This window comes from Aphanomyces invadans, assembly GCF_000520115.1.
Source record: "Aphanomyces invadans strain NJM9701 unplaced genomic scaffold supercont1.26, whole genome shotgun sequence".
Taxonomy (NCBI): domain Eukaryota; phylum Oomycota; class Saprolegniomycetes; order Saprolegniales; family Verrucalvaceae; genus Aphanomyces; species Aphanomyces invadans.
Genome location: NW_008580171.1, coordinates 861,301 through 875,213, shown reverse-complemented (window position 1 = coordinate 875,213; position 13,913 = coordinate 861,301). Strand labels below are relative to the sequence as shown.

Here is a 13,913-nt window from a genome sequence, read left to right as displayed (position 1 = left end):
ATTCGTGCGCGTGTGCCTCGCTCCATGTGCTCCGTGCACCCTCGTGCCCCCACGGCTGCATCCTCCCACTTGCTATCGCGTCCCGCAACCGAGCGAGGTGACCTCGCGATGCCTTGTGCTCGTTTTGAAGTGACATTGGTGGTGGGGACGACTCGATCGGGGACGACACCCCCCATTTATCGAAACACGAACCGATTCGAGAATCATTATTCGTTCGCAAGCACCGGTGTGCCGCCGACGAACGACGCGACTGCGGCAGCAATTTGTTGGCGGGCCCAGACCAAGTGGCCCGAGTCTTTGGTTGCGTTGCGGGCGAGCATGTCTGCACAATGGGCCGTGCCTTGGATAAAGATGGCGCGCGACGACGTGGTGGCCAACTTGGTCGTGTTGTCGACGGCCAGCACGTGCCACGGATCGATGGTGCCGCTCGGAAACACAACGTTGTCGACGTCAATGCCGAGCGCGCCGTAATAGTTGTTGGTGCGCGCAATGTCCGGGCTCGTTTCGATGCCAAACACGCGCTTGCACACTTCCAGGCCAACGTTCTGCAGCGTCTGCGTCTTGAGCGCAACGAACGGCGACCTGGCGCTCGTGGTCGTTTGAAAGTACCCGAACTCGTTGCACGTTTGGTAGAACCACTGGCGCGCACTAGTGTGGCCGTTGAAGCGGACGTCCCGAAGGACTTCGACTGTCCCGTTGGCCGACCCTTGGAAGCTCGAGTCCAGGCACGACTTGGGGTTTTGCAGGCCGACAAACGTCTCGAGCTGCGTGAGCGAGTCGGCCGTTTGGTTGGTGAAGATGCGGCACACATCGGTCAACGTTAACCCGCCCTTTTCGTCGTTGTACTGGGCCACATCTTGGAACAGCGACATCACGGACGACTCCAAGACCGAATCGTCGAATTCGTTCCGGCGCGGCGTGCATGGCTTAAACCGGCGCTCCAACGTGGCCTTGGATGCGTCGGACGAGTCCGTCACCAGCGCGTGAAACGAGGTGATCGCGTTCTCCACCGCGCGGTAGCAGTCGCCGCCGCCAAAATAACGAAGCCCAGACCCCACGACCTCCATGTACTCTTCAAAGTTCTCCTTGGCGACGAGCGGAGCCGAACTCGCGACGCTGCCCCGGACCAAGTGCGGGTACTTGAGCTTGAACCATGCCGCCAACGCGCCAGGGTAGCTGCCACCAAACGCCACCCACGCACTGCGCTGAAGACCATACACGTCTGTCAGATACGCGTGGATGCGCGCCAGATCGAACAGCGCCTAGCCATGGACGACGACGGTCAAGTGGATGCGGGACGCAACAAGCGTACTTGTTGACTCGACAGGTAACGCAGGTTGTCCGTCGTCATGTTGGGCGTGGGGTACGACGTGCCGTAGAAGCGATGCTCGACTCCCACGAGAAGCGCTCGGTGCTGCTGCGCCAGTTCGTGGATGTAGTTCCTCTTGGAGAGCGCGGTCGCCGTCAACGGGCCTTCGCCGCCAATGTACAAGAAGACGGGAAACCGTTCCCCGGCCCAGAACTCGTCGTTAATGAAGTACCGCTGGTTCCAGTACTTGGTCGCGGACACTGGGGCAAAGTGATCGACGACGGCTTTCGTGTAGTTATGCTCCGTGACAGATGACGCGATGCCAGTGCCAGCAGCCACCTCAGGGTAGTACTGGATGTGGTGCTGGTGGCCGCGGAAGTCGTCGAGGCGATGGCGCTGGCTAAATTCGCGACCCGTCACCGACGTGAGCGCGAGCACGAGGATTGTGGCTGCCCACCGCATGCTCTTGCGCCGTGGAATGCGAAAGTGAGCTCGCCGCACTCCATGCCGTTCACGTTGAAGTTCAAGAGTGCGACCACAACATTTTGGGATGGTCAAGTGACCCGATTTGAACGATCGTTTCAAAGGTATTTGGGTATACGTATTTCAACTTTACAATGTCGAACGATGCAAATCAACCCATATTGTTGGTCACGTGACATTATCTCAAGAAAGGATACGAGCACCTTGGCTAGATTGTGTGGAGCTCAGGTTGCGTCGCCGCCGTACGCGTTTGCCCGCCGTGGAGAACCAAACGAGTGGCGCCGCTCCCTCCACGACAGGCGTGCCGTAGTGCAGAGTAAACAGCGGCCTTGTTGAGTCCTGAAACGTGTGGTTGTCGTCTAGGTCCGCTGCATATGACGATGCCGTGGTCTGTATTGGCTAAAACGATTGTATTTGAACCAATCAAATGGCAAGGATCTTTTGGAGTCATTTCAGAAACCTCTCGTGTGGACGCGCGCGGGGGAAAATGACGTCGTCGCTCCAGATCAAGGAGGTGGTCGCGGAGCTGGATGGTCAGCGATCTGTCGCGGGAGAGCTTGTCGTGTATCACCCGGTACACACCATTCGCTTGACGATACTCGGTTGTGATGTAATGCGTTGCAGGTTCGAGACAGCTTTGTGTCGGTCACGACAACGTCGCTTCAGGAAATCGATGCGCGGACGGGTGTGCTGGTAGGCGAAGTCTTGTTTGATGGGTCGCTCCTCGGCGACAAACCGAACGCTTTCGAGTGTTTGGTGGCATGTGGCCACAAATACGTCGTTGCCGCCTTGTCCAGGTCGACACCCTGTGCAATGCCCGACCCATGACTCATGCATTGCACCGCTGCCTATGCAGATTCCTCGTCATCTGGGACTTGCGGGAAATGGTCCTCGCCCACATTGCCGAAGTGGCTGTCGCGGGAACGATGTCGCAGAAAACCAAACACATTTCGGCGCTCACGGCGTCCACGGACGTCGTCGGCACACTCTTCTTCGCGCACGAAGGGAGCCAAAGCATTCGCGTTGTTCCTGTCGATGCGTTGGTGCAAGGACGGTCGACAAGCATGCGAAAGGTGCTTCGAAAGGCCGCTACGCGGAATTCGGCCATCACCGCATTAACCTACCACACCTCGCATGCAGTGCTCGGTTGCGGGGCTTCCGACGGTACGTGCATGCGTACCGATCATGCAATCCGACCGACTGCGCCGTCATGTCTTGGATTGTACTGATGTGTCGTTGCACTTTGTAGGCTCGGTGCAGCTGTGGAAACTTGCCGATACCAGCGAACTTGCGGCGGGTCGCGCGGATGCCGCCGCCGGCGAAGCTGTCCGTCCAAACCCATGCCGCACGACGACTCATCTTTGTTTAGGAACTCACGCATGACGTGGTGGCCGCGCTCAACGCAAAGCCCGCGGCCGTGCAGTCGCTGGTCGTCCACGTCACAGACTCCGGAGCCCTTCACGTGGCCATTACGTATGTGTCCAGGCATATTGACGTGTACCGGGTCCAGGATCGCCAGCTCAGCCCATCGACCCCGTACGAAGCGTCTCTCCTCCGATGTCGACATGAGTTTGATGGTGCGATGTCTTGATGCAGCATTGGGAGCGTTGGCTTGCCGCACGGATTCACGTTTGCAAAGAAACAGGCGATCGCTTTCGGGCACGTCCCGAATACGCTCTTGGTCGTGCTGGATGACGCGGCGACGGTCGGCGGCGCCGTGTTGCATCTCGTTCGGTATGGCGGCCCGGACGACGCGACTCGATTTGGCACGCCGTTGGACCTGTATGCCCTTGGCCCAAACGACCCCTCGGCGTTCGTCCATGTCGCCGTGTGTGGCAGCCACGGGTCGGCGTTGTACACGTCGACTGCGACCGGCCGGTCGGTGGCATGTCTCGGCTACGCAGACGACGAGCCGATCGACGTTGCCAGCCCAACGTGTCGACAGTGGAGCACGTCGATGCCGCTATCGTTTGGCCAGTACTGCCACCCCGAGAGCATTCCCGACAGCTTTCTCCAGCTGGCATGGGTGAGTCCGTTGGTAGCACGTATGCAGCGACTCAGTCGGTTTGTGGTGGTAGTCGTCCGACTTGAATCGGTACGACGTGGCCAAGCTGTCGCTAAAAACGAACGACCGGTGCCCCGATGTGTCGTTTGGCACGGTGCCACACACGCTGGAGAACCAACTCGCGATGCCACTGCGGCTCGTGGCATCGCCCGACTTGGCTCGTGCCGGCGTTCTCTTGGAAACATCGTCGTCGGTCGCAGTCTTTGTCACGTCGGCAGAGTCGTCCGCGACGTACGACGTGGCGGACGCGTGCTTTACACTGCAAGGACACCTCGTCACGCTCGTTCCGTCTCGGAAAAGCGTGCGTTGGCACGACGATGTCCAGTCCGCTGAGCCGCATGGTGCGTCGTTTCCGCTGCCGGTGGCCGCCGACCGCATCTTTGCGACCCGCCTCCCCTTGGACAACACGTCGTACGTGCATGATGCATGCATGCATGGCTGACGACGCGGGAAAAGGGACATGTGCAAGATCTTGTTTGTCATCCGGGACGCGGCACACGACACACTGCGACTGAGGTACGCCACGGTCGCCCCAGGACTGGCGCCTCATCGGCCGCGTTGTCTCCAGCGACCGCTCGTTGGCGTTCGCTGCCGACAGCCCGATCATGTGGACATCCCACAAGACTGAGCGGGTAGTGGACGTGCAGATGGAACCGTCGACAGGCCAGCTGCACAACGTACCTCCAACATGTGATCGCCATGCGCTAACTTTTGTCGAGCCCAGATCGCCGTGCTGACAACCCACCGCGTCGTGATTTTGGATCCGTCGTTGGTCGCCGTGGCGTCGTACGCGCCGACGAATCCACTCGTCATGACGCCGGTGTCCATGCTGTGGATTGGGTCCGCGATTGCGTTTGTCACGGGCGGCGGCGGCGCGCTCTACTACCTGCCCACGCAGAAACAAGCTACGACCGTGCCAGCATTGCTGTGCACGTTGGCAAAGCCAGCGCCGTCCGTGGCGTTTTCCGCGATCCAACTGATCGCGATTTTGCCCGACCGGCTCGTGTACACCGTGCAGCTACCGACGTCGGGCACTGTCGCCGTAAGTTGGGACGCCGCGTGGAAGGAGCTTACCGACTTGGCTAGACACTCACGCGGCCGTTCTCTGTCGTTGACGTGCTTGCGCACAGTCAGGACGACTTTGACGTGACGAGGCAATATGTGATGCGAGAACTCGACTGCTCGCCGCACATTTCCGTCAGCCATCGGCTCGTGTCAGTGCTAGGCACGCACGACCCGGAGCTGTGTTTAAGGGCGCTGTCGCCGCCTCCATCGACGACGGGAAACTTCCGCCAGACGTCGCACTTGTCGACCGCAGTGGTGTGCAACGTCCTCATGACCGTCCATCGGTGGAAGGATGCGCTGCTACATGCGGTGGTCGACGACCCTGGCCTTCAAGTACCCATCGACATCGTCAAACGATGCATGACTCTCAACCCTCGAGCTAGGAATACGCAAGTGACCCCGTCGGCGCGAGTGGGGCACAGCTGCCGCAGCGGCTGAGCGGCATGTCTAGCCAGTTGAGTCATTTCGGGCGGATCATGGAGACGTTTGGTCAGTTCAGCGTGGCGGGCCAGTGCTACGATGTCGCGGGCAACGACAGGGCGCTCGTGGAGCTTGTAAGTGTACTGCAGTGCGGGTTCCCGGCGGAAAATGACTCTGGCTGCAGGTGCTGAAGTGTGGCGAGCGTGAAGCCCTCGATGCGCTCGTGAATGCCATTCGACCGACCAATGGACCTCTCGCCGCGGCCTTGACGGGCGGCACTCGCCCCGAGATCATGCCGAAGCACGACCCGTTTCGATTGCTTTGCAACGAGCACGTAACATTTGAGCGCCGCAGTCGATTGCTACCGTCCGTCACGTCGGTCCTGCGCCAAGCCAAGCTCCAGAGTCCGCCAGCACCGACCATGCCGCCTCTGCAGTGGAAGTACTACTCGTGGCGGCGTCTGGCACCGGAAGAAATGGGCGAGTGGACCGGGTCGACCCATGTGCACTACGCGACGGAAGAATTCAAGCCACGCAAGCATGCAGCTGCGACGTCTGCGGTTGCTGGAAAGCTAAGTGTCGACACGCAGCAGAGCAGCTTCCACGACGCGGACAACGGCGGCGGGGCGGCGGGCCCTCTGTCAACCGCAGCGGCGGCAATCGGGCCGTTCCTCGAAGAAGAGGATGGAGTTGTCGCGTACTGGCGGTTTGAAGAAGGCGCAGCCCACGCCACCGTCACAAGCGGAACCCAATTCGTCGACACGTCCAAGCGTGAGAACCACATTACGCTTCAAAACCTTGACCTGGTCGTGTCGACTGCGCCCGTCGACCGCGGCGAAGAAGCCAAACTCCAACCGGTCTGCCATCGACGTCGTTGTGGAAGTTGACGGGACTGCGGTAGGAGTACGCGCTGCGATTCCCGTCGCCGTCGGCTGGCGGTTGTGGCCACGTTGTGGTGAAGAAAGGAGCGAGTACGCTCGACATTGGCGTGAGCTACGACGACGATCCGTACCGGCGCAGCTTGACTGTCGAGATGTGGATCAAGCCGGTCGAGACGGCCGCTGGCGCGTTCACCGGCACCCTCATGCGGCGGGAGACACCGTCGCCGGGGGACGCGTTGTGGGAATTGGCCGTCGACAGCGGCGCGCTCGCGTTTACTCTGCTCGGACAAACAGTCCGGACGGACAAGTCGGCAGTCAAGGAGGCGACGTGGCAGCACGTAGCAGCAGTCGTCGACGTGAGTAGCGACGACAAGGCAACGATTCGTCTTGCGGTCGGCGGCGCCGTGGCCGTGACCAACGACGTCCGGCTGCCGAAAGCAGCTCGGTCTGGCGACGTGTCGACGCTGGTCGTCGGCCCCAACCTGGGCGGCGTGGAAGTGACCGAGATCCGCATCTGGGCGACTCCCCGGTCCGCGCAGCAGCTCCACGACATGAAAGAAAACTACTTGGCGATGGCAGAATCGAAGAAGCGCATCAAGATGAAAATCCACAACGTACGTCCATGGATGGGTACCGGACACTTGATGAAACTCACGGGATTGTGATAGCGCGACTGCCAGTGCGACAAGTGCCTTGGCCGGCGGCAGCACACCCCGATTGCCAAGCTCGCGATGGTCCAGCCGCTCGCGTTGACGCCGACGAGTCGCGATCGACGCCAGCGCATGAAAACCCCCAAGAGCGAAGAAACGAGGACGTAATCCATTCAATGCAACCCCACGTCCCTTCCTCCGTGATGCGACGCCGTCCGTTTGGAGCGCACATGACACGACTTCAAGTGTGAGCCCCCGCGACGTTCGGGCCCATCGTGAGCTACATCTTTGTGCTTCATGGACAGCATCCGTGGCGAGCTCGCACTTGCCCACCTGCCCACGTGGACATTACGTCGCCGCCTTTTACTGTTCGGTCGACAGGACAGCTCCAAGCAGCGATACGCGAATGACCTTTAGAGATGATGACGCATTCATCCACATGGATGACTCGGGCCAACGCTGGCTGCATGACTTGACGAGAGGACGGAGCTGTTTGTCGCATTAGCCTCAGTCCTGGGGAATCTCGGGATTGACGGCGTCGAGGGCGGGCGAGTCGTAATTCGCAAACGTGCCGTACTGGTACACCAAGTGCGGAATGCTAGGCTGGAATCGTCGGAGGGTGCAGCTCAGAAGAGTCGCCAGCATGTCCTTGTTTTCGGCTATATGGATCCAAGTGTCAAATCGCCCTCCAAGACGACGATGGCGACGCGTACCAATCGTGGTCAAGAGGAGCTTCCCACCGGGGGCCACGAGAAAGCGTGCCGACTCGGCATACTTTGTCCAGACGTGCTCGGTGATAAATGGCGGGTCGATCACGATAAAGTCAAACTTGTGCGCAAACTCGTCGGGGAAGGTCGTCGGGTGGTTGAAGTCGTAATGTACGACTCGGGGCAGCGCCACGTCGTAGTCAAATAGGACAAAGGTGGGTTTGGACGTAGAAGCGGATGCGGCATCGTTCTGCAGCTCTTCGCACGCGTAGTACAGAGATGGCGTCGACAGGAACGCGACCGCGCTCGGGTTGTTGCGCAGGATCTCTTTTGCTAGATACTGCAGCAGGCACACGCGCATGAGATGCACGCCGTGTGACGCCACCACCACCATGGCCAACACGGTCCTTACCTCGATTGTCTTCGCAGAGTACCAGTACTGATTCAACTCTTCCTTCTCCTTGTACGTCGCCGCAAACTGCATCCCGCCGTGCCGGAGCAAATCACAATGCAGCGCCGCCGTTGTCGTCGGTTTCAACGAAAAATAGGTAAAAATATCTACAAATTTAGATGAAATTCCGTGATACATTCGATTGATTTTCATAAATCCAAACATACGATGCAAAATCAAAAATCCACACGGGAAGCGAGACGACGCCGCTGCCATGCACTCCACGCGGGCTCTCGCACAGCCTTCTGTCGACAATCTCGTCGTACCAAGACGGATGCTTCTGCCGCGTGCGACGCAATGAAACAGAGTTGTGGTCCGTGAGAGCAGCGCACATTGAGTTGTTTGCCTGTGTCGTCGCAGAAAACGTCCCCACGACGAGAATCGTCATTCGAAAGCGATGGAGGATCCGTATAGAGTCATGCACCTCGCCATCGCAAACCGCAACGTTTCAGCAGTTCTAGCCATCCTCGCTTGCCGCCCAGTCCGTCTCACACGATCCGCCACCGACTGGGCGTGCCAACGCGGCGTCCTCGTTGCCACGCTCCCTTGTCTCCCCTACGATAGATGAACAACTTGACGTGTTGTCCCTCGGCATGGACTGGAACGTTGTGTGGATCTTACGCGCGAACGGCAGCGACCACGCGACCGTCAACGCGATGAACTGGAATGCCAGGGAGACATTTCACGTGATGAAATGTCACTACAGCTACCGACACAACGGGATGCACTGTACCTGCCATGGACGCGGCGGCCGAGTATCGCCATCTCGACGTACGGCCACTTCGAGAGCGTTAAGGATTGACGTGGTGGTGCCACGACGGTGGTCTTGTCCTTGCGCGCTGTACGGTGCGAAGGATGCGCATCGCATGCGCGCGACAATGCCTGCCGCAATACTTTTCCATGCAGCGGGCCGCACAGAGACAGTAGGTGCCATCGACGACGCTGCGAGGACTGCCGACGTGAAAGGGGCCAGACGTTGGCACGTACACCGGCAAGTTGTGCCAGTGACGAAGCCGCCAATATCAATGCCGTCGTGCGAGTTCTATGACGGCCACGACGCCGTGCTGCGCTTCCTTCTGCTGCTACCCATGTGTTTCGAGACGGACGTAGACACTGCGGCGTGCAGGAGGAACGGGTCCTCAACAAGTCTTGCTCAAAGTGTCGGCCGAGGTCAACGGTGCAAAAGGCAGCTAGACACGGTTGATGTCGTGGTTGAAAACTCTGCATTAATTCACACCATGGTCGACATTCAAGCCCCATCTTTCCATCGCTGCTTGACGATTGGGACCTCTACACCCGGTCGATTTCTTGGGCGACTTGGCCGTATTTTACAATGCAGTCGGGAGTTGGAAAGTAGTGGACGACAAAGCGGGACCGGTCGACGTGCAGCAGCGCCGTGTCGTCACTGGGGACGTAAATTTGAGGCGATGCTGTTGCCGACGCAAACAGGTCAAACGGTTCCGCGCCATCTTGCCGAACGAGGCGTGCGTACAAGACTTCTTCGTCAACCAAGCCGGAGAGGAGGAGGCGAACTTGCTGCGGCGGCAGAACGCCTTCGACCCCCGACAGCACAGCGGCTTCCGTGCATCCGGGAAACTGGATCAACAGCGCGACAATCTTGCGCTGGAGCCGCACGAGCCACGGTCCATTCGCCTGTGTATTGAGCTTCAACCAGGGATGCGGGGTCGTGCCCATGGACGTGTCGAGCTGAATCGCTCCACGAGCTGTCGTTGTGTACGGGTACACTGTCCAGATCTGGGAAAACTGGGGCAGGACGTACACCAACGACGCCCAACCATGCACCGCGACCAGTTTGTCTTCGTCAACATGCACGTCAACGCTCTCGATGACGATATCGCGGTCGTGGCCAAGCGCCAAAACAAGGTCGTCTATCGCCATACCCCCTTCCTCCACGGTCAGCAGGACGCGCTCGAAGCTGGCAAACGGAATGAGGCGCTTTTTGAGCGCAGCAGCTTTCATTCGCTTGAGCCGAGGTTGTTCGACTTGGTGGGAAAACACTTCGTACTCTGGCGTGGACGTCGTGTTGTTGGACATGATAAACGCGGCGTGCCACTGGTCCAGTTCGGACTGATCGAGGTGGTTGAGCAGTCCGCAGCCACTCGTGGAGAGGCGGTGGTCGCGACGGCGCTTGAGTGCTTGGGGTTTGGGGCCCTTGGCCGTGTCCTGCAACGGTATGTGCCGCACTTGGTAATGGCCGTGGCCAAGGACGAGCGCCGTGTGCTCGACAGCGCCGCAGCACCGAATCGAGTCCTCTTCTTCGACAGAGTCGGTGGCGCGCGACGCGAGGAAGCTGGCTTGCTCCGCGGCCTCGACAAACATGTCCAGCGGGTACGACATCGTACACGACGCTTTGAAAATCTCATGGAAGCGCCGCGTCAAGACAAATCCGCGAATGTGGAACGGCTTGGCGACAACGATCCATCCTTTGAGCCAGAAGTACCGCCACACGAGCGCGATCTCCTCCCGCGTCCACGTCCCGACCAAGTGTTCGGCGGCCATTTGGTTGTACGCGGCGTCGGTCGTGAAGAGAATCATGAACACCCGCGTCACGAGGGCGCCGAGCCGCGGAGTCGACTCGATCAGGCGCTCCTCATCAAACTTTGTGTCGCCGAAAAACGAGCGTTTCAGCGTCAGCAACGCGAGTTTATTGGGCAACTTGGCAAGTAACTCATCGATGCGGCGGCGAACGCGACTCACCGGGCGATGCGGCGCCGCAGATCGCGTGATTACGACCGTGCTGACTTGGGTCCGGTGCACTTGTGGCCCACGGACGGCCACGGGCTCGTTTGGGACTTGCATTTCGACAGGGACAGGCACCTTCCACGTAGCTTGGAGTTGCTGCAAGTACAACTTCATGATCTCTGCGTCTTCTTCGGGGGTAAAGTTGACGTCCAAGCGGACGCCGCGCGGGACGAACTTGTACTTTTTGTACTTGCGCCGCATCGGGCCGCCATGGACCCCGTCTGGTCGATTCTCATTCTTCTTGGAGCGGCGCTGTACCAGCACTTTGTTTGAGCCTGGAATGCGCGGCATCGGGGCCGTCTTGTCCCGGCGGCTGTATCGGACGCCGTGGGTGTTGGGCGTCCAGTTCTTGGCCGCGACCATGTTGATGTGTTCCGTCGAGATGAGCGGCGGCAATTTCATCACTTGCCCTGGCGCGGGGTTGGTCGTCAGCTGCTCCGTCGCACAGCACTCGAGCGCTTCCCAGTACATGTCGACGTCGTCGGTCGATCGAAACGAGTGGACGAGGGGCACGGCATGACCAAACGTGTACGGAAACTTGGTCGCGTTTACACGAACACTCGTCGCGGTATTCCACCCGTGGCTGTCGTTGGTTGTGCTGAAGTAGATGCGCGTGTCGCGGTGCCATATGAAGAACCCGCCAATGACGCGGTCGTACAACGTGTACTGCACCAACCGATGGAGGTCCAGGTCGCCATTTGCGTCGGTTCCTTGCAGAATCGACATAAGCGTGTCGTGGCCGAGGCGATGCGGCTTGATCACTTTGAGGTCAATGAGGGCGCGGAGGAGTTTGGTCAGGCGGCGGCTCTGGTGGCGCGTCGTTTTCTCATGCAGCGTCGGAGGCAAGTCGGCGAGTTTCACGCCGGATTTGACGGCAGCTTGGAGTTGACTAAACTCGTCGGGAAGGAGGAGCTGGCCAATGCCGAGGATGCGAATGTACAACGTCACAGACATGCTTTGGAATATCGGGTCGAGGAGAAAGAGGCGATCGGGGGCGTGGGCCGCCGCCACGTCCGCGAGGAGGGGGTGGTCCACGGCCGACTGCAAGTACTCAAACACGTACGTATGGAAGAGGCGGCACCGATAGAGGAATCCGTGGCACTTGCCGAGAAGGTGGCTTTGGTTCTCGCGGTCGCGTTCGACTTGGCTTTTTGCGGTCAGGACGTCCTTCAACTTGTACGCGATGGAAGTGGACGACGGCGGGTTGTTGGGTTGAATCATAACGTTTGGGTTCACGAACGCTTTGCTGTTGAGCGTTTGGATGCGCGAGTCGCGCGCGTAAGCGTCCAGGAACGTTTTCAAGTCGGCGTCCGTGGCGTCAGCCGCCAGGACGAGGCGGCTGCTCTTGGTGCCGGACGCGGTCAAGCTTGACTTGATCGGCATGTCGTAGTGCCGCAACGTCATCTCATTTGGCGACCCTTCCACGATGCGGACGATGGACCGAACGTCGACGCGGTGGCCACTGTTGAACGAGCAAAAGCCGCGTCCATCCTTGGCGTAGTTTTCCATTTCGATGATGGACGACCGGAGCGAATACAACGACACGATTTTTTCCTTTTTCAGCCGGTCCAGAATGTGCAAACGACGGAGCGCCGTCGTGTCGGTGACGGATGGAACGGTGGGCGAAGCAGGAGCCATGCTGTGGCGCAACGTGTGGGTGTGCAGCCTTTTCTTCTTGGCCACAGTGGCGGTGGACGTTGGCGGAGACAAGCTCCGTTTCCGCGAGACGTGGTTAGCTGGTTTGTCCGTCGAGGTAGGCGGCAGGATGGCAGGCACGTGGTGCACTCGATGCTTAGTCGTTGGCGGAGGCGTTGTCGCAATTAGGCGGTAGACCGAGTTGCGACCAATGACAGTTTTCTCCATTCGGACGGGGTAGCTCGTCGCGAGAAGCGTGAGGAGACGGTACGGCCATTTACCATACATGCCGAATTTGTCTTTCAAGTCCGGCGACGTGATCCCGAGCGGCCCGGCATGGAGGACCGCATCGTACACTTGTTGGACGAGTCCCATTTCGTGAAAGATCATGGACGGCGGTGTGTCGAGGCGGTCGGCGGCGGCCCATCCTGTCGCTTCGCCCGCGGCCATGGCAGCGACGAACTTGTCACGGAGCCGTACGCACCAGAAGCGTTGCTTGGTGTCGGCGCGGTTGGCCGTGAAGATCTCCATGGGAAACGACGACCCGACTTTCTTCGATTCTACAATAATGTAGTTCTTCAGCGCTTCCAGCCGCCGCTTCTCGATGCTGATTGCTCGCATGCCGTCGTTGAACGTGCACTGGTGGTTTTCCTGCTGCCTGAGGTACCCAATGAGGTAGTTGACGGCGTGGTTTTTCCACTGCGGGCCGTCCTCCATCACCGATTGCGGCAGCGTCGATTCCAGATCGAACGACGCTTCAAACCGCGGCAACAGCACGATGTTGAACCGCTTACACTTGAAGTTTTCCGTGGTCTGGACCATCTTCTTTACGAGCAGTTTCTGGCTGATCAACCGGTCCATGTAGTGGTGGATCGACCGCAAGTCGGCGTCGAACTTCTTACTCTCGAGTTCACGTGGCAGCAAGTTTTGTCGAATGCACGACGTGATGTCCATGGTCGAGATTCCCTTGGCACGGCTCTTGCCCACGACTTCTAAGATGAGGAACGCCGTCGAACTGTCCGTCATCACCAACGGCGACGTCAAGTGCAATGCCCGGAAACGCAGAGCTTCGCATGCAACGACCCAGACATCACTCGCCACAGCGTCGTTGAACGAGATGTCTGTAGCGACGTTTGTGCCCGACGGAACAGACGGGACGTACAGTCGAATCGGTGCATCCTTGTCCGTTCCTGTCGATACCGACGCTCGGAGGAGCAAGCGCCAACACAACTCACGAAAGGGGGCATCGTTTGGTGTGCCTACGAGATACGCGTCAAAGAGAGCTGTGGCCGAGATCCCCATGCGGCCTTCCAGAGCGACATTCTCTACGAGCGCGGCGACTGCTCGATTGGCACTAAACATCGCAACAACACCAACAGTAATAACAACACAGAACATCCGGATAATTAAAATTTACCGGATACTAAAACTCTACCATCACGGACGCGATCGAACCCGAGCCTAATCGCCATTTCGGCCAAATTG

At 59.2% G+C, this 13,913-nt stretch overlaps 4 protein-coding genes across 4 annotated transcripts; 1 reads left to right on the top strand and 3 right to left on the bottom strand.

The window, feature by feature from the left end:
• Window positions 1-106: 106 nt before the first annotated feature.
• On the bottom strand, window positions 107-1,807 carry H310_10551 (hypothetical protein). The gene is made up of 2 exons (XM_008876968.1): window positions 1,313-1,807; window positions 107-1,262 (listed from the first exon to the last, which is right to left on the bottom strand). Exons 1-2 carry the CDS (start codon window positions 1,769-1,771, stop codon window positions 207-209), a joined length of 1,515 nt encoding a protein of 504 aa, XP_008875190.1. The 5' UTR covers window positions 1,772-1,807; the 3' UTR covers window positions 107-206.
• Window positions 1,808-2,254: 447 nt separating this feature from the next.
• H310_10550 (hypothetical protein) lies at window positions 2,255-7,203 on the top strand. The gene is made up of 15 exons (XM_008876967.1): window positions 2,255-2,366; window positions 2,417-2,589; window positions 2,649-2,956; window positions 3,042-3,118; window positions 3,162-3,328; window positions 3,389-3,818; window positions 3,871-4,268; window positions 4,314-4,373; window positions 4,426-4,534; window positions 4,582-4,899; window positions 4,944-5,255; window positions 5,306-5,476; window positions 5,527-6,198; window positions 6,243-6,836; window positions 6,891-7,203. The coding sequence occupies exons 1-15, from the start codon at window positions 2,280-2,282 to the stop codon at window positions 7,038-7,040; spliced, it is 4,026 nt and encodes a 1,341-aa protein (XP_008875189.1). The 5' UTR covers window positions 2,255-2,279; the 3' UTR covers window positions 7,041-7,203.
• On the bottom strand, window positions 7,191-8,079 carry H310_10549 (hypothetical protein). The gene is made up of 3 exons (XM_008876966.1): window positions 7,992-8,079; window positions 7,586-7,919; window positions 7,191-7,531 (listed from the first exon to the last, which is right to left on the bottom strand). Exons 1-3 carry the CDS (start codon window positions 8,061-8,063, stop codon window positions 7,380-7,382), a joined length of 558 nt encoding a protein of 185 aa, XP_008875188.1. The 5' UTR covers window positions 8,064-8,079; the 3' UTR covers window positions 7,191-7,379.
• A 683-nt stretch (window positions 8,080-8,762) lies between these two features.
• H310_10548 (hypothetical protein) lies at window positions 8,763-13,793 on the bottom strand. Its single transcript, XM_008876965.1, has 2 exons — window positions 9,268-13,793; window positions 8,763-9,220 (listed from the first exon to the last, which is right to left on the bottom strand). Exon 1 carries the CDS (start codon window positions 13,788-13,790, stop codon window positions 9,321-9,323), a length of 4,470 nt encoding a protein of 1,489 aa, XP_008875187.1. The 5' UTR covers window positions 13,791-13,793; the 3' UTR covers window positions 8,763-9,220; window positions 9,268-9,320.
• Between the last annotated feature and the right edge of the window lie 120 nt (window positions 13,794-13,913).